At 43.5% G+C, this 23931-nt stretch overlaps 2 protein-coding genes across 7 annotated transcripts; one reads left to right on the top strand and one right to left on the bottom strand.

The window, feature by feature from the left end:
• Positions 1-832: 832 nt before the first annotated feature.
• On the bottom strand, positions 833-8747 carry LOC133477947 (calcium-independent phospholipase A2-gamma-like). Its single transcript, XM_061773346.1, is given in 11 exon segments — positions 833-2465; positions 3651-3845; positions 3909-3966; positions 4054-4190; positions 4192-4226; positions 4305-4399; positions 5407-5564; positions 6515-6667; positions 6785-6939; positions 7051-8158; positions 8587-8747. Coding segments are annotated over 10 exon segments (2391 nt in total). The 5' UTR covers positions 7997-8158; positions 8587-8747; the 3' UTR covers positions 833-2006.
• Positions 8748-10301: 1554 nt separating this feature from the next.
• LOC133477896 (monocarboxylate transporter 2-like) lies at positions 10302-23359 on the top strand. Of its 6 annotated transcripts, none has more exons than XM_061773263.1 (5): positions 10302-10494; positions 13257-19146; positions 19213-19356; positions 22045-22878; positions 22952-23359. In XM_061773263.1, the coding sequence occupies exons 2-5, from the start codon at positions 18900-18902 to the stop codon at positions 23158-23160; spliced, it is 1434 nt and encodes a 477-aa protein (XP_061629247.1). In that variant the 5' UTR covers positions 10302-10494; positions 13257-18899; the 3' UTR covers positions 23161-23359. The 6 variants fall into 6 exon arrangements, with proteins under 6 accessions (XP_061629247.1, XP_061629232.1, XP_061629241.1 ...); XM_061773248.1 differs by lacking the exon at positions 10302-10494 and adding an exon at positions 10619-11054 and having other exon boundaries at positions 18916-19146; XM_061773257.1 differs by lacking the exon at positions 10302-10494 and adding an exon at positions 11079-11308 and having other exon boundaries at positions 18916-19146.
• Positions 23360-23931: the final 572 nt, after the last annotated feature.

The raw sequence follows: 23931 nt of genomic DNA, 5'->3' as shown, positions 1-23931 counted from the left end.
GTACATTTCTCAGTGTTTTCCTTGTGACAACAGTGCCTCCTAATTCTAACTCTTTTTGAAGCTCTCCACAGGTGGTCCTCTTCTAATTATTCTTTGCACTCCTCTGTCAGAAATCTTGCAAGGAGCAGTGTTGCCACAGTTACCTTGAAAAAGCAACTTAGTTACTTTACTGATTACTCGAGCTTAAAAGTAACTTAGTTACTTCACTGATTACTTCATTTCAAAAGTAACTAAGTAACTATTTAGTTACTTTCAGCAGATGCCAAGTGGCAGGAATGTCACTTATCCACAGTGCAAAAAAAAAAACCATGAGCTTAACTGTACCCATTACTTGGTAATGTACGCCACACAAGTTACAGAATGATGTCATCAACATGAACCAATAAATGTTAAATATTAGTGTAGCCGAAGCCACATTAAATCAACAACTTAGTGCAGACTTGACATGCCAAATACAGGAAGTACATAAACATGTAAACAAGCTCACCATTCACAGTACACTGCCGATTGTAGTCCACGAAGGCAACTGTGTGTGTGTGCGTGCCTTTGTGCATGCGTGTACCTAAACGTGAAAGTGAGTGACACACACACACACCATTGCTTCCACCACAGTCATTTTGATGCGAAGAGCGAGAACATTTTTTTTATTACTACGTGACGTCAGCCGTGCAACGCGGCAAACCAGAGAGTTCTCACTTTTTATTGTAAGTATTATTTAAGCTAAGTATTGTATTATAAGTATAAGTCCTTCAGTGAGTCAGTCCTTACCCTCCGTGACCGATTTATGACTGCGCACTTCGGTATGAATAATTAACCCACAATGCATTGCACGTTTAACACGCCAGTAAAACTGTATTCTTCATGTGTAAATACAAAAAGTAACAACAATCAAATACATTTCACGCAGGAAAATAACAAAAATAGTGTGGCGACGGTAAAATGGTGCATTTGTGTGCACTTTTATGGTACTGCATCATGACTGTGCATTGTGTAATAAACAATCACTTCCCAATCGCTTCCTACTATTCATTGGAAAAAAGAGCGGAGTGATTTTGGAGTAACGCGTTACTTTGTACTTGACTTTTGTGACTTTGTAGCGCGTTACCGGCATCACTGGTGAGGAGCACCTGATCAAGGCAAACGTATGCTATGATTGGCTTTCCACTTAACGTATGATGGCCCCAACCGTGCTCACTGGAACATTCCGAAGCTGAGATATGCACCTGTAACCGATGCCACTGATATGTTTTGCAACAATTAGTTTGCGATAGTTTTGAGACAGCTTTCTGCTCTTCCCCATCATGAGATGTGTCTTGACTCACACCTCGGCAATGAGACCTTTTTGGAGGCCATCAATGAGGACCGAACCAGCTGATATTCAAGGGGCTGGATTGCTGTTTGATTATCGATGGATTTTCGGTGTTGTCTTGGCTTTCCACGCCTTTTTGCACCTCCCTCCCTTTCTTCATGTCTTCAATACTTTTTCCCCTGTGTCATTTCACATTGTGTCATTTCACGCACAACTTCATTTTTGTATCTTATTTGTTCTAATTTCTTGGTATGTATGGATTACAACATCTAGCGAAAATTACATGTCAATAGCACCTTTGGAAATATATTTAGTGAAAAAGATGGTGACGTGTTAAATACTTATTTCAGCCATATATATATATATATATATATTTAGCTCATATCTCGTAAAACCGTAAGTCTGGTACCTCCAATCTCAAGGCACCACTGGATAAACATTTTTTTAGGGGGCGACAGTTACTCACAGTTTTTTGTATCCCCCGGCGAATAGCAAGGCTTTACTGAATAAATAAGAGTAAAATCATTTAGAAACAGTTCTCATTATGTATTTTAACCCTGCTTTTCTTTTAGACATGTCGTACGCAGTATAGCCTCAAAAATGAGCATTATATACGTACGATGAAATAAATACTAAGAATGATCCTCACAAAAGAGAGACTATGCAGGGCTATTTTTCTTCATTGCAGCAGTTCTATCTAGACCCATTGGTGCTTCATCTCCCAGGCCCTTCCGCAGATCCAGTCCTTGGTTTTGCTCAGAGCCGAACGCTCCGCCCCGAGTACTAAACAGAGTCGAGCCAGTTTGAGACGGTTTCGTTCCAGGTAAAGCCGCGTGTCTGTCTCCAGCCGGTCCAGAGCCCCCGGGCGGCTCTCGTCGAGGCACACCTCGGCACTCAGCGTGGGGTTGAAGCGGAAGTAGACGTCGGGGGGGAGCAGGTCGTCCAAAAGTGTGTGGACCCCTTCGGTGTCGGTGGCACTACTGATCAGGTTGCTTATTTTGGCTCTCAAGCTTGTGGAGGTGGCAGGGCCTCTCTTAGCATTGTCATAGCGACCGGTGCCAAGGGACAGCACGCACTGGAATGCGTGCTTGGGCCACAAGAGTCTGCTTTCGTGCACAGCTAAGGCGCAGGGGTTGTTCATGATAATCCCTCCATCCTACAATCGAAAAAGCATCGAGTCAACTCTACATACAGTTGTCTAAATATGACTAACCAATGACTGTTTTTGGTAGAAATGATATTACTGCATGGCAAAACGGAGAGTCATAGAAAACCAACGGAGCCAACATTCATGATATGCATGCTCCTTTTGTGATTGGAAAATAAACTGAACAGGCCGTGTGGAGTTCAATTAGTGGCGTCATTCATTCTGAGGGGGGAAAAAAGAAAGAAAAAGCACCTGAAGCCAGTGTGTGTGGTCCATGCATTGCTTTCTGAAAATGGGCGCTTCTACACATTACTCAGAAGAGCAGCATACTTGAACTGAGACATTGATGGGAAAGGGGGAATTAGAAATGTATAAATATCGTTGAGTTTGTCAAGACAAATGCACACACTGCTGCTTTTTAACAGTATTCATGTTTTTTGTGTCATTTTCTCTTAAAAATATAGAGTTTACTAGATGAAACAAAATTTGGGATGCATCAGAAGGGCATCCAATGTCAAATTTGTATTGTACATTTATACATACATGCATATATGCACAGTGTTGGGGAGCAACTAATTACGTGTATTTGAATTACAAGACGTATGTAATTGTAATCCATTATATTACTGGGAGAAAATGACTTTTTTCGTATCACTTCCTCCTTCTAAAGCCGACACTTGTGATTGGCTCTCTGGTCATGGGCCATTTTGCATATACTTACATAGTTACACTTTTGAAGATATAAAAGAACATTGACTTTGGAGCGGTTTCATCTTTAGAATCTTGGACTAAATAAATACTGTATATATAAAATGCAAGAAAAACACTTTTTTAATTAAGTATTTGCGTTTTGTTATTGGTATGATTTGTGTAAAGAATAAAGTATGTGGTTAATTCCAAAATGATCTATGGTTTTAATCCACCTTTTTTTTTTTTTTTTTTTTTTTTAAAGGAAACATCCAAGGGTCCCGTTGATGCATTAATTCAAAATTAAGAAAAGTAGTCAAATGGAATTAGATATATTACTTGGAGGAACTAATTAAAATAGTTAAGCTACTATGACATTTCCAACAGGGTAACTTTGCAAATATATCCATTTGTTACTGCTCTAGATTTAGGACTGAGTTGAGTCATGTCAAATATGTGTCTCGGTTCAATAAAGTTTGGGAAACAACTTCTGTTAATTCTTCCAACCTGGTGGATGTCGCTTTGTAACGGGAATTCCTGGAAGTATCCCGGAGCGGCCGATGACGCTCGCACCGCCTGCCACATGGGGTAGCTGGAGCCGCCTGCGTAGCGGCTCAGGGATCCCGGTTTGTGGTTGTAATTGCAGAAGATGAAGGCCTTGGGACTGTTGCCCCAATTGACCACAGCGCTGACAGCTGAAACCTGATCACATACAGTACAATGAATCGAGCAGCTAAATTCAAGCGGTACGTATTTTGTTTCCACCTTGGGACTTGACTCATTTCTGGCTGTTTTGATGAGCACTCGATCGCCGAGCTTCTCTCTGAATACAATAAAAATGTGACATTTGATTTCACATTACGCCTTGCATCTACAGTCATCCGGAGTCCCTGGTTCTTGTACGAAGCACCTTAGTATGGTTTCCCATGTCTCTGTGTTATAGTAAGCGTGACTCCAACCCATTTTCACTGTGCCAACCAAGCGGTTTTGTTGGAAAACCTCAGAGCCGAACCGCCGATACATGTCCGCACACTCTTCCAGGGGAAAAATGGGCCAAGCCGAGCATGAAGGCTAACACGGCCCCTGTAGTGAAAATATTGTGACATTTGGGATTTGGATGGACTTATTGTCAGAAACATCACAGTTTCATGGCTTGGTCACCTGTGCTGACGCCACAAATGTAGTCAAACAGCTGATGAATCTTTTTTCCCGTCTGTGCTTCCAGCAGCTTGAGCACCTGCAGCGGCACCAGGCCTCTGGAACACAAACGATCCAAAGCGGTTTGACATTCCGGCCCGACACAATGGCGCGCACTTACAGCAAAGTTGCAGTCAAATACAATTGAATATGGCGTGTGGGAGTGCTATATGGAGTATTAATAATAATAAAACAATGTGTACTTCAACAGAATACAATGATTTGCAAATCATGCTCAAACTATATTTCATTGAATACACTACAAAGACAAGATAGTTCATGTTCAAACGGATAAACTTGAAAATAATCCTTAACTTGGAATTTGATGGCTGCAACACGTTCCAAAAAAGGCTGGCACAGGGTCATGGTTACGACTGTGTTACTGTCATATACTGCCCTGCAGTTCCATTATTGGAGCCGGGAGGGCGCTTTGTGTGCTCTCTCTCCCCCTCCCCTCTCTGTTTTCAGCACCTGTCTTCAATCAGCCTCGTCACCACCGGTGTATATAAGCCTGCCCGTTCCCAGAAATCCTCGCCTAAGTATTGCAGCCTCTCCTAGTGGTACCACAGCCCACCTTATGTCAAGTAAGCTGCACTGTTCCTCGCTTCCCTTGTAAACTCTTGTGTCTCCTCGTTCCTAGTGCTCCTGACCCACGTCATTCCTGCCACCAAGCCAGCCGCCTGTTCTGTCCACTGCCTGCCAACACATCCAGGACCACCTCCTCAATAAACGTTTCCTCAATAAACTGTTCATCATTTTCCATCTGCCTCCGCCTGCTCTTGGGTCCAGCTACTCCCCACATGTGACAGTTACATCACCTTTTCTTTGAACAACATTCAATAAACGTTTGGGAACTGAGGACAATAATTGTTGAAGCTTTGTAGGTGGAATTCTTTCCCATTCTTGCTTGATGTACAGCTCCAGCTGTTCAACAGTCTGGGGTCTCCGTTGTCGTTAGACTAATTCTAAATCCAAATATTTCTTTGAACGGCATACTCGGCGTGTATTTTTTTGAGTAGTGCAAAACCAGAAGATTGATTTGTATTGTGTCTGGTGTGACTCTTACCTTGTACCTCCGCCATCAATGGAGAGGACCTTGATACCACGACCTTTGACTGGGTCAACATAGCCGATGAGAGCCAGGGCTTCTCTTATGGCCGGCTGGAGGGCTTGCTCGTCTCTATGGACTCGCCGCTGTCTCAGCAATGTTACGGCCATTTTCTCCTACAGATTTCAGTGAATTAGGACAGCCTTCCTCAGAAAAAGATTTCTATGACCTTTGGCATAAAGACAAAAAATTCCAGCTTCATTATTTTAAGGATCTGGTGTCCACTAGGCTTTTAATTGATTTTCTTCATGTTTTTAACAAAACAATGAACCAAAAAAAGATTATGGGAACTATGAAATACTTCCTGTTTTTGATGTACTCAAAAAACTATGTGTTCACACATTTTAACATAGTCCAGTGCTGTTGCATGGCATCGCAAAATCAATGCTTGCAAATGTCAATAAATGTATTACTTCTTAGTTGTTAATTGATGCCTCAATGTACAGTATTTTGGTTTGTTTATAGTAAGGAAGGAATAGAAGGAATGGAAAGAGATGTTCCTTCACTGCACTGCACTCCTTGGCTTTCTGGTTTGAGGACTTAAAACTGCAGACCAGCGGTTGGCATTGTAAGGTATGACACAAGTGCTGCCCCCTGTGGTGACCGATGGCAACTTTGACATCATCAATAATGCATATAGACAAAACAAACTTTTGAAAAGCTGTCCAGTGTAGTCAAAAGAGTACACGTGCAGTTTGGAGTCACCTCCAAACCTCCATAAAAACACTTACCCGTGACTCCATATTCTTACTCATTCGGCTAACGCGGCTAGCTAACGTTAGCTAATGTCTGCATTTACAGATACAATTGCATAACAGTGTGACGTACCCATGACCAGTCCATCCATCCATCCATTTTCTGAACCGCTTATCCTTGCGATATTATTTAAAAACTAGACAGTCGTCGTGTGAGCAGCGAGGTGGCTCGCTCGTGAGCAGAGGTATGGAGGTGACTCCACACCGCACGGGCACCCGTCTCCCGATAGCGAATCAGAGATCGCTATGCATGAAAGGGTTAAAAAGGAGGTAGGTTTTTTTGTTTTTTGTCTTCCCCCCTTCCAACAGACCTGCCACATCAAGGCTTTACGTGAAGGATGATGTCGCAGGTGTTCATTCAGCATCTCCACACAGGTTGTCAGACCTTCTGCAGATGAAGCCTGTCTCAGGTTTTCAATCAACCCATGTGTCAGTTCCTCAGCTTGCTTGTGGCTCAAAAACAACTGACAACATGCAACACAAAACATCGGCTTTTGGATGTCGGCAAGCAATGCAAACTAAAGGACCATTTGAGCTTTTCTGATGGACATCCTATTTTCTTCCCACCTCTAAGAACTTACCTTTTCACCGAAGGCTGCTTCCGGCGATGTTACCGCATGTTTTGGCTTTCTGTTCTGTGGCGAGGGCACCCGGTCGAGAAATGCTCCGAGCAGGTCAGGGATGACTCTTGTGGGGTGATGAAAGCAGTCCATGAAGGAGATTGCCTTCTGTCTGTCTGCGGCAGGAAAGTCAATCTCGTTCTTCAGATTCCTACTGGCGTCATGCAATGTGCTCGCGGCCTTGAAATATCGATTCATGTGACTTGACATCTGAAAATAGCTCTCACCAAAGCGGGTTGTATTGTGGCCGCTATGGAAAAGGCCAGTTTCAGGGCCGACGCGGTCTCGGCTGTGTCGGGCGTGCGAGGGAGATGGTGCGAGGGGTTCCGGTCGACTGTGACGGCCGGCATCATCGGTAACCTTGGCGCCAAAGTACCTATTAATGTGTTTTGCAAAATGACGATAGCCCTCCTCCCAGCTGTGACTATAATTGGGTTCCACGGTGGCCTCGTCAGCACTTGATGTTAATGGAGATATTTCAGTGTCTTTGGAATGCATGACATGATAACTTTGCCTTTTTCTCTTCTTGGATCTCCTGTCGGATCCTTTTGTGATTTCCCCTTTCGCCGGAACTTGCACTTTGGTAAAACCCAGGGAGAAGACCGAGTTAATGTGTTTGGCGACATAATTGTAGCTCTCTCCAAATCTTGTTGCCAAAGAACTAATGTGGAATAGTTGCAGTCCAGAGTTTGCCTGGCTTGCAAGACCCGAGTCCTCCTGTTCGTCTCCCGGTGATTGGACTGTTGTTTCGTTAGCCTCAGACGTAGGTCTCTGTGCGGACGCCCGCTGACTTGGACTCCGCCGCTGCATCCTGCTGATATACGCTGGAGCATTTTCAGCCCGAGATACGTCGTTAACGTTTCGGGACAATCGATTAAAGGTTTGACCCCGAGCAGTTAATTCTAAACTGTTCTGAGGTGCCTCGATGAGCCCAGCAGTAGTTTGGGCTCTGAACGCACCCCTGTTGGAGGGCAAGTACCATCTCACAATCTGGAGATGTTTCACTTTTGGAGAAAAACCCGATAGGAAGCGATTAGAGACAGAACTGTCATCACTTAGATTTACATTTCTGCATAGAGTTTTATGCGCAAATCTGGAGAGATGAGAAGCGGGCACTGATGAATATGGGTGGAGGTGAAGTGGCTCACAGGCCGGGTACCTTCTCAGGAACATGTTGAAGTCTTTGGTTTGACACTATGAGCTCCAATTAGTGTGCACAGTCCTTAGGTCCATGCTGACGTAACGGCACATTGTTGATCGGATGTGAGCGACTGCAATTGCTCGAATTCCAAATGTTATTTTTGCACGCACGGGCGCGTAGTGATGATGATGGCTCTGAGGGAAACATTTATTTTGAGTGAGTGACAATTCCTCTATAGTGTACTTGCTCTATCTAGTGGTAAAGATTGTACATTACAAATTCATCAACCTTTCAAACGTAACGTGAGTAAGTAGCCTACTGTTTACTGATTGCAACAGAGACAATCCATGTTAAAAAAAAACATTCAATCAAATGTACGTTAGCTCAATAACACACGAGCGGCCGTAGGCGCTCTTCTTATACTGTATAGGAATGCAACCTCAAAGTAATTGCACACTAGCATGCCCTTGGCTGTGCTTGCTTCTTTTCTTTAAGTGGGACAAGTGCTGAATTCAACAGTCCATTGGGGGCGGGGGGCTTGACAGCGCAGGAGTTAATTGTTGCCACAAGCATAGAGCAAGGTCAAGACACAAAGTAGACTTTACATCTGCTTAGTATTTACCTGAAACATATAAGCTTCTTCTGTCCTTGTGCATCCGCTTCAGTCATTCTGGTATTTGTTCCCTTTTTTTTCAATCCACTTGTAAATGTGCCAGGAGCAAGCTCCTTCTTGTGTTCTTGTGTTTGGTTACTTAACTGCTCTCCTTATTGGATGAACTCAGTTTGGTGGCGGGGGGGCGGGGGGGGGGTCTTGCCCAGTGTTCAGTCAAAGCAAACAGGCTTAAGGTCACGTGCACGGTGCCGCTGCTGGCAATGTTCTAATGTTGGCCCCCGTCTCACGTCAAACCACGGCATGCATGCGCACATTGCAACTCAACGCCTCTGTCCTGCTGCAGCAGCTATATTTAACATCGCATGGACATGTAGAACTCTTTGCCATTGTTATTTACAACGTTGCTCTTTGTACACCCATTTTGTATTCACTGACAAAAATAGTCTTCAAAAATCCAAACCTAAACTATGCTGACTGGAGTGCATGATTCATTATTTATACACAATCTAGATGAGGTCCTGTAATGACATCTGGTGGGCATTAGTGAACATTCTTCGATTACAGTATACCTCCAGAAATGATTTTCACTCTACCTTTTGTTTTGTAAATAGCTACGTGGAATCACTCCAGAAAGCTAACCGGCGGTTTAACAGCGACAGTTTACATCCGGTGAAGACAGAATCGTGATCAGCAACCGCTGTGCTAGGATCCAATGTCACTTGATTGGTCCAAAAACAATCATTGATGTATCTTTGTTCAGCGACATACGCTAAATACTTGACTGTCCACTGTACATACGTTGCCATTCATAAAACAGAATACCTCGCCCCGATCGGCCTGCGGATCAAAGAAGACATTAGAAGAAGAGACCTAAGCATTAATGCTGCTATGTCAGGACTGCACTGTACACAATATAGCTATTAAGTAAAGAGTCCGTATCAAACACGTGATTTATAAAAGACAAGGATTTTCTGTAACAATGAACACATATTTTCAATGTTCTCTGTTATTCCAAGCAAATGAATTCTTCTAACTAAAAAAATAACTTTTTGTCAATTTCAAGAGACGACGGTGAAAAGTAAAATTGTCATGGTCTGTGTTTTGGTTTGGGTTGTGTTTAGTTTTGTTCCATGTTTTCCTGTGTTCCATGTTTGTCGTGTGCTCATTAGGTTGTTGTGTCCACCTGTTCTCGTCTACTTTGTGTTGACCAATCAGCTCTCTCTAGCCACTCGTCTTGTCCAGGTGTTCCTCGTTGTCTCGTCAATTTGTTTGTATTTAGTTCCCTGGTTTCTTTCAGTTCTCGTCGGTTCATTGTCGTTGTCACATGTCTTGTCATGTCATAGTCGCCTGTTGTTTTTGTCATAGTCGCCTGTTGTTTTATCATTGTGATTAAATATTATTATTTTGAGATTCCCGCACTCCTGCCTTGCCTCCCTGCTTCCCTGCAATTGGGTCCACCATGTTCTTGCCTTGCGTTCCTCGCCGTCGCCCTAACCATGTTCATGACAAAAATAAAATAATTCAAAAAAAAATAAAAAAATAAAAATAAAAAAAAAATAAAAAAAAAATAAAAATATATATATATATACAAACACACACCTATATTAATTGTTTAAACTGTCAACATACAACAAACAATGTCAAAAAAGTCCGTAAGTGCAACTTGAAACTCCACTATGCAAAGCAAAAGCCATTTGTCAACAACACCCAGAAGCGCCGCCGGCTTCTCTGGGCCCGCCGAGCTCGTCTGAGATGCGCCGACGCAAAGTGGAAACGTGTTGTGTGGTCCGACAACGGAGACTGTTGAGCAGCTGAAGCTGTACATCGAGCAAGAATGGGAAAGAATTCCACCGACAAAGCTTCAACAATTCGTGTCGTCAGTTCCCGAACGTTTATTGAATGTTGTTCAAAGAAAAGGTGATGTAACAAACACAGCGGTAAACGTGAGCCTGTGCCAGCTTTTTTGGAACGTGTTGCAGCCATCAAATTCTAAGTTCATGATTATTTGCTCAAAACAATCAAGTTTTATCAGTTTGAAGATGAAATATCTTGTCTTTGTAGTGTATTCAATTGAACATAGGTGGAACATGATTTGCCAATCATTGTATTCTGTTTGGATTTCTGTTTAACACAACGTCCCAATTTGGCTCCGTTGAAGCCCGGAAGCGAGATATCAACAAAGTCGACTTTGTCGGGCTGCTTTCTCTGCAGAAACTGGAGGAACCGGATCTCCGTCACACATATTAGACAAAGTCCAACATACAGCACCCGAAGCAGAGAAGAAAAAAACGGTTCCCTAAAAGGGATAGTTCCGTGTCACGTCATGTGCCAAAATAAACAGCAAAAGATCATCCTCAACAGAATCACCCTATTATGACTTACACTCTAAATTGGTTTCGACTGCTGGTTGCTCAGAATGTGGAATAGCATTGAATTGCTAAAATATTTCAACTCCCTTTGGAAACTGAACTTTGTGTGTGAGTACTGAGTGCTAATTATTTCCCACGACTTGTGACTGTGCCTGATGAAGTGACGAGCTTTGTGTATTGTCTGGGATGAATACTGCTAGCAGGTGGTCCTCCACTTGCAGTGGAAGGGACATGTTGCATGACTGACATTTCAAAGTAAAGTCAAATATATCGAGTGTCCACTTTGCGCAAGCCAGCCAAGTTGACGCTTCACTTCATGGGGACAATCTGCTGCCAGGAGGTCCTGATCTCGGATTTTCAAGGTGACGCTGTTGAGATAATAGTGTGATGAGTGCTTTGTGATCATCTTTCTAGTTGTATTGCTACATTAATGACATCAATCAACACTTGCGACAACGTACGTTACCTTTTCTAACTGATTTAAAAACGCACACAAAAGAAACGGCTTAAGGGAGTTGCAAAATAAAGGCTTTTTACCACGAAGGTTACAGCTGTCTAATGACATAACTTGGTTAATTTTACACGCTATTTGACCCACAGTGACCTCCGGGCTTGACTTGCATGCTATCGCAGCATTACGCCAGAAACCGATCTGTGTGATCTGTCGACTGTAAATAAAAACTCGCCTCGACACCAGGCTGAGGGCTGCTGTTGTTTCCATGTTACCGCTTGATTGAACCAATTGAAAAACCTTGGAAAAGCACTGTTTTGCGCAGCCTCTTCCCTGAATTGTCCTTTGGAAGTTTCATTGTTCTAACTGGAATGGAATATTAGTTTGTGTAAAACAAAAACGAACCCCTGACATGAACCCAAAATGGTGGTAGTCCATGCCATACTTGATCTGATCCAATGTCTGCACAGATAAACTGGTTAAGACGGGCCTTGCTCTTGTTCTAACTGACGAATGGAATGTTCAGCTGCTATGACAACGTTCAGAAGTTAGTACCATAACCAACTTCAATCACTGCGACTGATTCCTTATAAAATCTCATATTTCAACAACTGCAGCAAAACTACCCCACTACTTAAAATGAATATATTTCACCATTGTTGCTGTGGGGGCTAGCTGGAGCAAGGGAATAGATAGCATTTTCCACAATTGACTCTCTTAAGCTAATGCTGTACGGGCGAAACACAATTCCTTGCTTGAAAAATTGTCTAACTCTAAGCAGGACAGCGATTGGGCATCTTCGCTTAAGTCTTGGGAAATGACTGCAGCAAAACGGCGGACGCCTTGACGTATGACCCGACTCGATGGTGAGGCATCTCGTAATTATGTCTATGGGTTGACTTGGTCCCCCGATAGCCTTCATATTGGATGCGGCAGAGCTCACCCGAAAACTAAAGCACGTCAAAACATGTGGATGTCAGGACATTATGTGCAAAGCGCCTCCTCTGTTTGGAGAGGGCCTTCCTCGTTGGAAACAGATGGCTGCTTTCGCTCCTCTTTCGAACCAGCAATCCACCATATCCATAATTGGGGATAAATCGTCGTCAAAGGAATGCCCCTTCTTTTTCAGATGCGAAAGAACTGCTGACTTTGGGCTCAAAGAAACTGCTGTTCTACTCTATGTTGTGCCCTATGTTGATGTTGGGGCTGCTTGCTATCTCCGATGTACTGTAGAGGTCATTGCCATCCTCACTACACTACACTACACTGCACTGCACTGAATGGGTTGCTTTAAAAAAAAAAAAAAGGAACAAGCTCGTTTTAACAAAAGTAAGGAGTAGAAAGTATAGAAATCTGGAATTGTTACTACTGATCTGACCTGTGATACTGGCCCTTATTTGACTCACTTCCGTATATTACGATCAAAAGTGGACAGTAAAAAAGAAAAGAAAAGAAAAGAAACAGCCAATATAGACTCGTTCCGCCAGTTCCACACAATTGGATTATGCTAAACACTAATGATATAAAGTAATAAGTCAGTTCAACAAGATAGTAATTAACAGAGTGGACCAAATTGACAAGAACATATTTACAAGCCCAATTCCAATGAAGTTGGGACATTGTGTTAAACATAAATAAAAACAGAATACAATGATTTGCAAATCATTACGTACACTACAAAGGCAAGATATTTCATGTTGGATACGGATTAACTTGATTGTTTTGAGCAAATAATCATGCACTTAGAATTTGATGGCTGCAACACGTTCCAAAAAAAGATGGGACAGGTGGGTGGCAAAAAAGACAAAGTGAGAAAGTTGAGGAATGCTCATCAAACACGTGTTTGGAACATCCCACAGGCGAACAGGCTCATTGGGAACAGGTGGGTGCCGTGATTGGCTAGAAAAGGAGCTTCCCGGAATTGCTCAGTCGTTCACGAGCAAAGATGGGGCGAGGTTCACCTCTTTGTGAACGAGTGCGTGAGAAAATAGTCCAACAGTTTAAGGACAATGTTCCTCAACGAACAATTGCAAGGAATTGAGGGATTTCATCATCTGCGGTCCATAATGTCGTCAAAAGGTTCAGAGAATCTGGAGAAATCGCTGCATGTAAGCGGCAAGGCCAAAAACCAACATTGAATGCCCGTGACCTTCGATCCATCAGGCGGCACCGCATCAAAAACCGACATCAATGTGTAAAGGACATCACCGCATGGGCTCAGGAACATCCCAGAAAACCAATGTCAGTAAATACAGTTCGGCGCTACATCTGTTAAGTGCAACTTGAAACTCTACTATGAAAAGCAAAAGCCCTTTATCAACAACACCCAGAAACGCCGCCGGCTTCTCTGGGCCCGCCGAGCTCGTCTGAGATGCACCGACGCAAAGTGGAAACGTGTTGTGTGGTCCGACAACGGAGACTGTTGAGCAGCTGAAGCTGTACATCGAGCAAGAATGGGAAAGAATTCCACCTCCAAAGCGTCAACAATTCGTGTCGTCAGTTCCCGAACGTTTATTGAATGTTGTTCAAAGAAAAGGTGATGTCACAAACACAGCGGTAAACGTGAGCCTGTGCCAGCTTGTTTGGAACGTGTTGCAGCCGTCAAATTCTAAGTTCATGATTATTTGCTCAAAACAATCAAGTTTTATCAGTTTGAAGATGAAATATCTTGTCTTTGTAGTGTATTCAATTGAACATAGGTGGAACATGATTTGCCAATCATTGTATTCTCTTTTGATTTCTGTTTAACACAACGTCCCAACTTGATTGGAATTGGGACGTTGTATATACTGTCGTTTTTTTGTTTGTTTGATTTTTAGCATGGATGGGTCCCAAAGGGTACTGACTGTTGAAAGGCCCAAGGAGGCTGTGAAAATTGGAGTATTTTGCCCAAGTTAATTACAAATTACTACATTAAATAAGTAAGTTATGATTATGGATCTTTATCACAAGTCAACGTGATACCTTGTAAGAGATAAAAGGCAACTGAATTCAAAACTGTGCACATAATTTGGAGCTGCAGGATATTAAAATGGAAAAGAATATCTAATCAAGTTTCCTGCTGATTAACCAGTTTTGTGCGAAGTGTGTAAATATGTTTTCCGTTTGCGCATGACGTAATTCCCATTTCCAGTCTATCGGCGAATAATGTCTGTTAAGAACTTTGCTGACTTTTAATTACATGGATTGTTACATTTGAAACATACAAAGTTTGCAGCCCTTGAAATGGGTGAAACTTATAATTGCTTTCTTTTTTATTTTAACAGAATTGATGAACTCTCTGGCAGCATGTGGTTTGCTCCACAGTTCTGAGGTTTGGGGTTGAAATGTCAGCTCTGATCTTCCTGTGTGGGGTTTGCAGGTTATAACCTTGCTTGCTTAGGTTTTCTCAGACTACATACAAAAACCTGCCTTTTCCAAGCAAGTTTGGGGTCAATTCTGACATGGGCTAAGAATATCTTAATAATTATCTGAATATAATCGACAGTATATCAAGTACAGATTTTTTTAAATGTGTTAATAGCCTGCCTGACATTGATCATTGGATTATGAACCCTTAATCAATGTTTCAGAGAATGCAGCACTATGGGGGGCACAAGCCAGTGCAAACTGTAGGCCGGTTTGCACTGGTTATTTTAAAAGAAGAGTTGGCTAAGAATGTCTTGGAAGTGAAAAGAGTATCAGATCGAGAGATGAGGCCGAAACTTGAAATTGTGTGATTAGTGGCTATGCCCCACAGGTCGGATGCGACCTAGAGGTGAAAGAGAAATTCTGGAAGGAGCTAGACGAAGTAATTCTGAGCATCCCAGACAGAGAGAGAGTTGCGATTGGTGCAGATTGTAATGGACATGTTGGTGAAGGAAATACGGGTGATGAAGAAGTGATGGGTAAGTACGGCATCCAGGAAAGGAACTTGGAGGGACAGATGGTGGTAGACTTTGCAACAAGGATGCAAATGGCTGTAGTGAACACTTTTTTCCAGAAGAGGCACGAACATAGGGTGACCTACAAGAGCGGAGGTAGAAGCACGCAGGTGGATTACATCTTGTGCAGACGATGTCATCTGAAGGAGGTTACCGACTGTAAGGTTGTGGTAGGGGAGAGTGTGGCTAGACAGCATAGGATGGTGGTGTGTAAGATGACTCTGGTGGTGGGGAGGAAGATTAGGAAGACAAAGGCAGAGCAGAGAACCATGTGGTGGAAGCTGAGACAGAACGAGTTTTTGTGCAGCTTTTCGGGAAGAGGTGAGACAGGCTCTCGGTGGATAGGAGGAGCTTCAAGAAGACTGGACCACTCCAGGCAAGTTGATCAGAGAGGGAGGCATGAGAGTACTTGGTGTATCTTCTGGCAGGAAAGGAGAACCATAACCCTAACCTCACAGTACAGGAAATCATACAAGGAAAACGGTTAGCTAAGAAGAAGTGGGACACCGAGAGGACCGAGGAGAGGCGAAAGGAAAACATTGAGATGCGACACAGGGCAAAGGTAGAGGCCAAACAATAGGCATATGATGACATGTATGGCAGGTTGGACACTAAAGAAGGAGAAAAGGATCTATACAGGCTGGCCAGACAGAGGGATAGAGATGGGAAGGATGTGCAGCAGGTTAGGGTGATTAAGGATAGAGATGGAAATATGTTGACTGGTGCCAGCAGTGTGCTAGGTAGATGGAAAGAATACTTCGAGGAGTTGATGAATGAGGAAAATGAGAGAGAAGGGAGAGTAGGAGAGGCAAGTGTGGTGGACCAGGAAGTGGCAATGATTAGTAAGGGGGAAGTTAGAAAGGCATTCAAGACGATGAAAAATGGAAAGGGCAGTCGGTCCTGATGACATTCCTGTGGAGGTATGGAAGCATCTAGGAGAGGTGGCTGTGGAGTTTTTGACCAGCTTGTTCAATAGATTCTAGCGCGTGAGAAGATGCCTGAGGAATGGACGAAAAGTGTCCTGGTGCCCATTTTTAAGAACAAAGGTGATGTGCAGAGCTGTGGCAACTAGAGAGGAATAAAGTTGATGAGCCACACAATGAATGAGGCTACAGGGAGAAGAGATGGCAAGGGTAGAGGACTTGAAATACTTGGGGTCAACCGTCCAGAGCAATGGTGAGTGTGGTCAGGAAGTGAAGAAGCAGGTTGGAACGGGTGGAGGAAGGTGTCAGGTGTGTTATGTGACAGAAGAGTCTCTGCTAGGATGAAGGGCAAAGTTTATAAAAAAGTGGTGAGGCCAGCCATGATGGACGGATTAGAGACAGTGGCACTGAAGAGACGACAGGAAGCAGAGCTGGAGGTGGCGGACATGAAGATGTTGAGGTTCGCTCTCGGAGTGACCGGGTTGGATCCAATTAGAAATGAGCTCATCGGAGGGACAGCCGAGGTTCGATGTTTTGGAGACAAAGTTGGAGAGAGCGGATTTGGATGGGTTGGACACGTCCACAGGAGAAATAGTGAGTATATTGGTCGAAGGATGTACAACTCTGTTTTACTCGTTCACCGTTTCGAGATTTCGACAGGTACATGATTCTGTGGGAACCGAAGTAAATGTGGTAGGTCGGAAGTTAAACAGTTCCCCGGACTGTTACGAAGTCCCCCATGAACACCGTCCTTACTGTCCCATACAAATACACATATACAGTACATGACGAGGACTCTTTTACAGTTTCCAGATTCCCCCATTACCCTTCAAAAATCAACACGTGCATGTTTCTGCAGGAAAAACACGATCTTACTTCAACCACTGTCCCGTGGAAAAAAATGCACATCTTTACAGCATGTACAGTTTCCCACTTTCAAGATTCCCAATTCCCATTTAATGCACACTGGCAAATCTAAAATCCATTTGAGCAGATATGGGTCAAATTTGACCCAGAACAGCCACACTGTATACAAAGTCAATCGCTCGTGTACAAGAAAAATGACATTTTGAAATGTTGTAAATTTTGCGTATTTTGGGTCACTTAAGAAAAGCGTACTGAAATTTCAGGGTAAAAGAATGACATTTACAGTACTCTCTTCAAAATTGCTGTCAGAAGCTAAAAACGGGCTCCGATTTGACCCAAATTATATTTTATATAAAATATGGATTGATTTTCAAATCATCGCTGTAGCCAAACCGTTGTTCTAATAATAATACGAATAATTCGAATAATAATTAAGTAAATAAATAAATGAATCATTTTGATGTCTTTATGGCAAGAGGAAAAAAATGTGTTTTCTCCATTCCTGCGGCTGAGTGCAGTGCAACACAAACGGAGCCACATGCAGTCGACGCCTTTTTATTCGAATGAATAGCTCGTCCGCAGGGGCTGCCTATTCACCACGTGTAATGTGACAACAATAAATACTTGCAAATAAATGATGCCGACCACAATCAATTGCTCAAGGTAAAAATGTTCCACAGAAGCAGCTCTGTTTGGACAGCTGAGACATTGGGCCGAGGCCCCCCCGACCCCGACCCCGACCCCGACCCCGACCCCGACCATGGGAAGTTGGACAATAAGCCGCCTTTCAAGAAATGTACGTTATTTCCGCAAGGTTTCTTTCATCCGCCTCTCTTAGTAGAAAAATGAAACGCCTTCCTCTCGGTTCATGTCAACAGATCTAATGGATGTTATGAAATATGCAGGCATTGTGAAACTAAAAACTAAAAACAATAGTGTATAGCAGTGAAAGGGTGGGGAGTCGCCAGGGAGACTCTCGTGCTCGAGGTGAAAACAAATGTATTTCAACATTTTTAACTTTCGGTTCATCGCCAACTAAGGTCACGTTTGTTGTTTTCCCTTTCAAAAATAAAAATCAATATAAATATAGATTCGAGACTAAACTGGAGCTGCCGCGTACTTAGAAACATTACAGTGATTTGTATCGAGTTTGCTGTATGAACTCCGCGAAAGGATCGAAACCTTTCATCAAGTCACATTGGACGAAAACCAAGCCCCACTCCAGATAGCGAAAAAGCGAGTAACTGACGCTCCTCCTTTATACAAAAAAAAAGGTTTGTAATCGTCTCTATTCATAGTTGAAACCATAAATACACCACAAAACTCATCCCAAAACAGTTGATCATTTTAAACTCATTTTCCAGCTTAAAGATTGAATACTTACGAAAAGAGTCAAACTGAACATTTGAGTGTTAATATTTGAGAGGAAATCGATCTTAGACGTTTGAGTTGATCTCATGAAAAATGGCTGTAAAAACAAAGGTTTTGCTTGTACATATATCAAGACGTTTGGAGGGCTCCATTTCAAAAACAAGTTCCCAGTCTCAAGCTGGGCTCCCCCCCCCCCCCACACCTTCCTGCCCCCTTACTTGTATTTATTGTACAAGCACACGTGATGAGATCAGAAGCCTTTCAGCGGGACCCCTCTGAGGGTTAGCCAGTCGCACTCACACCCGACAACGCACTTCAATACACTCGTAGGTTTTGTGCAGAGGTGTTGCCCGTCCATCGCACTTTCAGTCATACATAACCTTTGCTTGGCATGTAAGTAGGAGGCTCGAATCTGTCGATGGTCTTCCGTTCAGCCGTTCCATCCGACATGCCGGCCAAAGCAGCGAGCAATCTGGGCTACGTTCCGCCGGACGGAGGCTGGGGTTGGGCCGTGGTCTTCGCCTCCTTCATCTCCATAGGATTCGCCTACGCCTTTCCCAAGTCGCTCACCATCTACTACAAGGAGATCCAGGAATATTTCTCCATTTCCTACAGCCAGATTGCCTGGGTGTCCTCTGCCATGCTTGCCTCTATGTATGCAGCAGGTCAGTCGGAATGCGACACATTTCGATGTACTTAAGTTTGCAATGTGACTGCTCTCTCCTGCGCAGGGCCTGTGAGTAGCATTCTTGTGAATCGCTATGGCAGCAGACCTGTGGTCATAGTTGGCGGGCTCATGGTTTCCTCTGCCATGGTGCTCGCCTCTTTTGGAACAACTATTGTCCATCTGTATCTCTGCGTTGGAGTAATTGGAGGTAATTGAACCTTTCTAAGCCGACACAAATGTCACTTATAGAAAGTTTGCTTCAGGGCTTAGCTGTTAAGGAGTGTGTCGCTGTTTTGGACAATATTCTATAGGTACACTATATATGTATCTCTGTTAATGTATGTTGATTTCTATACAGACTTTTGGACTTTTCATAGCCATGCCAAGTCATTCTGAAGCAGAGTTTCCTGAAACTTTTCAGCTCACGACTCCCATTTAAAATGTTTCCATCCATCCATTTTCTACCGCACTTGTCCTCATTTGGGTCACAGGTGAGCTGGAGCACATTCCTGCTGACTTTAGGAGAGAGACAACGTACACTCTGAAAACGATATACAGTATACTATATGATATGTCATTAAAATATGGAAAAAAGCACAGGGGTGGAGTTTCGGGGTAGTGGGGTCCCGCTGCGAGAGGACAGCCCCCTGCCCCTGTGTCTGAGGGGGGCACAAACCTCGACCACAAACCGGAGGGAGGGGTCGGGGTGGCGTAGGATGGGAGCACTGGTAGAAATGCTTTTGAGTTGCTCGAAAGCTTGGGATGCTGAAAAGGAGACTTGGTGGATGTGAGGCGAAGTGCGACCTTGCTGTAATTGCGGAGGAAGCGGCGACAGAAGTTGGTTAGTAATGAAAGGAAAAGTTGCAGCATGTTCCGGGCGGTGGGAATCGGCCAGTCTACGATTGCTTGGATTTTGGCGGGGTCCGGTTGCAATTGACCTTTGGCAATAATGTACGGAGGAGAGGTGGAATTCGCATTTCGGGTGGTACCGCGGAACGCAGGCAGTGTGAGTGCCAATGAGGGCTCCATCCTGTTATGGCTAAACGTGCCCAGTCTTTGGCAGCGTCATGACGTTTACGCCAGGGAATAGCGAGGAATAATGGGGTCTCAGGAGAAGTAATAACTGTAGTATATTTAAATAGTTCCTTTGAGAGGACCAAATGCTTTGAGATCAGTATTGAAGCCAACCATCTTTTCTTTGTATTTCTACACCAAAGGAATTCCTACAACCATTTGCACGTTTATGAGGGTTTTCAGACAACAACCTGTCTTTGGTTTACAGCAGAGGTTTCGAGTCTTCAAAGAGGCCTGATTTGCATCTAATGAGATAAGAGTAGCGTTTGTGCACCAGGCCAGTTTGTTACACGCCAGCAGGCGGGTGTGGCTATTTCACGGCACAGTGTCACCTTGTGGCCGTCAGAACCCTCCAAATATGGTCATGTGGAGCGACCACCTTCCGGGTAAACCCAGGGGCTGGGCTAATTCCACGCCCAGATACTTATACCTTTATAAACTGGCATCCAGGCGTTTCGGGGGCTTTTTCGTTGTCCTGGCTTTGTAAGCAGCTGCTACGACACCAAGGCTTGTTCAATAAATCGAATTAGCCCAAAAGCCAAGTGTCTCGTAGTCTTCATTGATTCGTGCCCAACGGAAGCCGGTGTTCTCCCGGGGGACCGTCGACTCAGAACCACAGGCGAAAAAAATCCACCTCATGACTAAAAGTGAGATGTTTTCAAGGTGATTACCCGAAATGAGCAAGGTGAATGGCACTGTTTGGCGGGCTCACGGGGGAGATGATTCGGCCATCCATGGCTGCGACTTTCTTCAGGGACGGAAGTGGTTGGAGAGGGATCTGGAGCTGGTGAATTCTTGCTTCGTGAATGAAGTTGTCATCGGCACCGGAATCTATAAAGGGCAGTCATGGGGGTGTTCTGAGCCAAAAATATATAATGCAAGTGGGAACGGTCATGCGAGAGGGAGAGCTTGAGGGAATGGAGGTTTGCCTCCTTCACAGTGAGGTGGCTGGGGCATCTGATTCGGATGACTCCCGGACGCCTCCCAGGTGAGGTGTTCTGGGACACGTTGGAGAGACTACATCCTTCGGCCGGCCCGGGAACGCCTCGGGATCCCCCCGGAAGACCTGGAGAGGGAAGTCTGGGCGTCCCTGCTAAAGCTACTGCCCCCGCGACCCGATCTCGGATAAGCGCTAGAAAATGGATTGATGGATGGATGGATGGAAATTACAATTGTGTAAGAACAAGCATGAATCTATCGTCCAATAAAAACGGAGCTGGGAGCTGAAGTTTTGGGAAGAATTTTTCAAAAGCTTCACACAGACATTGCGTAAACAAACACCTTGTTCATTTTAAGGACTATACAATGTGTGAAAAGTTGTTCATATGCGCAACACTTCACTCATCTCTCCGTTGTGTTCGAAAATGTCAGCATTTTGTGACAAAAGTCGCATGTCCTTAGTCCAACCAACAACAAATTTGGTTTGCTAACTATAAGTAATGCAAAGAAGGGAAGTCCTTATCTAAGACACTAATGTTTTATAATCTTGCGTCAAAATGAAAGCTGAGGTGATTTCAGCTAATACTGCAAATTGTTTTTTTTAAATGTACCCTTCCCTGTATGTATCATACGTGATTTATAAAACAATGAATCTGTGTTACGGCAGCGCTCTTCAATGCAACATTATCGTAGAAATCTTCACAATGTAGTTTTTTTGTCGTGTACAATATTGGACAACTAATGGTCATTAAAAATCATAGAGTGGTCGTAATGGGTGGGAAAAGATGTCATTATTATTTCTCTCATTGCTTAAGTGACCATGATGCCCAATCTGCTGTATTATTTCTGATATGATGACGCCTCTCTTGTACAATTTCATCAGGTTTCGGCCTAGCCTTCAATCTGCAGCCTGCCCTGACCATCATCGGCACCTACTTCCACGTGAAGAGGCCGCTGGCAAACGGGCTGGCGATGACAGGAAGTCCAGTGGTTCTCTTCACTCTTGCTCCGCTCAATCAGTTTCTCTTTGATTCTTTCGGCTGGAGAGGAAGCTTCCTGATCCTCGGAGGCCTCGTTTTGAACTGCTGTGTTGCTGGTTCTCTGATGAGGCCCGCCGACAAAAAAGTCCAAACTCAACTCAAAAGTGAGCCACGCGAGAGTAATGGAGCAGACGAGCCCCCCGCAGATAACCAAGCTGTAGAAATCCAAAATGAGAGTACTAAAAAGGACTGCGTGCATAGGTTTATAGATGTTTCGCTCTTCAAACACAGGGGATTCCTCATTTACCTCATCGGCAACGTGGTCATGTTATTTGGTTTTTTTGGACCTGTAGTTTTTCTAGCCCCCTACGCCAAACATCTGGGGGTTGATGAATATTCAGCAGCGTTCTTGCTGTCCATCTTTGCTCTCGTGGACATGTTTGTTAGACCAACAATCGGCTTCATCGGCAATACAAAGTGGATCCGGCCCAAAATCCAGTATTTATTCAGTTTTGCCGTTTCCTCCAATGGAGTGTGCCACCTTTTGTGCCCTCTGGCCTCTGGATACGTTGGCCTTGTCGTTTATGCCGTGTTTTTCGGGATGTCGTTCGGGATGGTGTGTTCTTTGCTTTTCGAAGTGTTGATGGACCTCGTGGGAGCGCATCGCTTCTCCACCGCAGTCGGACTTGTCACCATTATCGAGTGCGGCCCGGTGCTTCTCGGTCCTCCGCTTTCAGGTTTGGAACTAAATAAGTGAGCACATCAGATTGACGTGATAACAATTGTGATGAGTTTATTTTGGTCTTTCAGGAGCGCTGGTAGATATTTTTGGAGACTACAAGTACATGTACTACGCGTGTGGTGTGTTGATGCTGGTGCCAGGCCTATTTTTCTTCATCATGCATTACTACAACTACAAGAGGCTGGATGAGGAGCAGAGGCAGCGCCCGTCTGCAGAGATGAAGACGTGTGCGGAGGCTGTGCGGCTGAAGATGAATCAGGATGAAGCACAGGAATGACTTTGTTGGGTATGATGTGTGAGTGTAGTTGATATTTACGGAAATAAAGCAATAAATACATAAATAAATAAAACACTTTCTACCTCAGATTAAACCCATAGATTTTCAGTATGTGTGGCCTTTTGGTTTCTTTAGAGGTTGAAGGGTTAGGATAACACACGATGCCAGTATGTATGTACAGTATATATATATATATATATATATATATATATATTTTTTTTTTAATTATTATTTATTTTTTTTCTTCATCAACTTACTAATACAGCTAGGTGGCAGCAAACACCAACATGTAAAGTTGACCCAGTTTGCAAAATCTAGAAAAAGTATTTTTAAAAAAAGAAAAAAAGGATGAAAATCTCATCTCCTGGTCTATTTTTTTGTTCTTTTTTTAATCATTAAAAATATATTTCAAAAAGATTAAAAAGGATGAAATATCATCTGCTGGTCTTATTTTTTCTTCCTTTTTATTATTATTGTTCAAATTGAAAACACCTTCTTATACAGGGTATATTGGACCCAGCAGCGACACAATGGGCTAAAAGGGGGCAGACATTTCTATTTTGAAATGTTCTCTTCATTCCCACCTTATTTCATATGCTGTGGGTCCCGTAGGCCATACACACGCACGACTTATTTCACCTCTCTCTATTCAACATGCAAACATGCAGTCAAGTGTGTTACGTGAGCTAAGTGTTTTATCTCCATTTTACATAAGGGGGTTAAGGAAAGGAGTGTCACAATTAGAATGGGTGATACAGTATTTACATTGAA

The sequence above is a fragment of the Phyllopteryx taeniolatus genome, chromosome 1 (assembly GCF_024500385.1).
Source record: "Phyllopteryx taeniolatus isolate TA_2022b chromosome 1, UOR_Ptae_1.2, whole genome shotgun sequence".
In the NCBI taxonomy this organism is placed as follows: domain Eukaryota; kingdom Metazoa; phylum Chordata; class Actinopteri; order Syngnathiformes; family Syngnathidae; genus Phyllopteryx; species Phyllopteryx taeniolatus.
The sequence above is the reverse complement of the archived record's forward strand: the minus strand, read 5'-3'. Positions and strand labels throughout refer to the sequence as shown.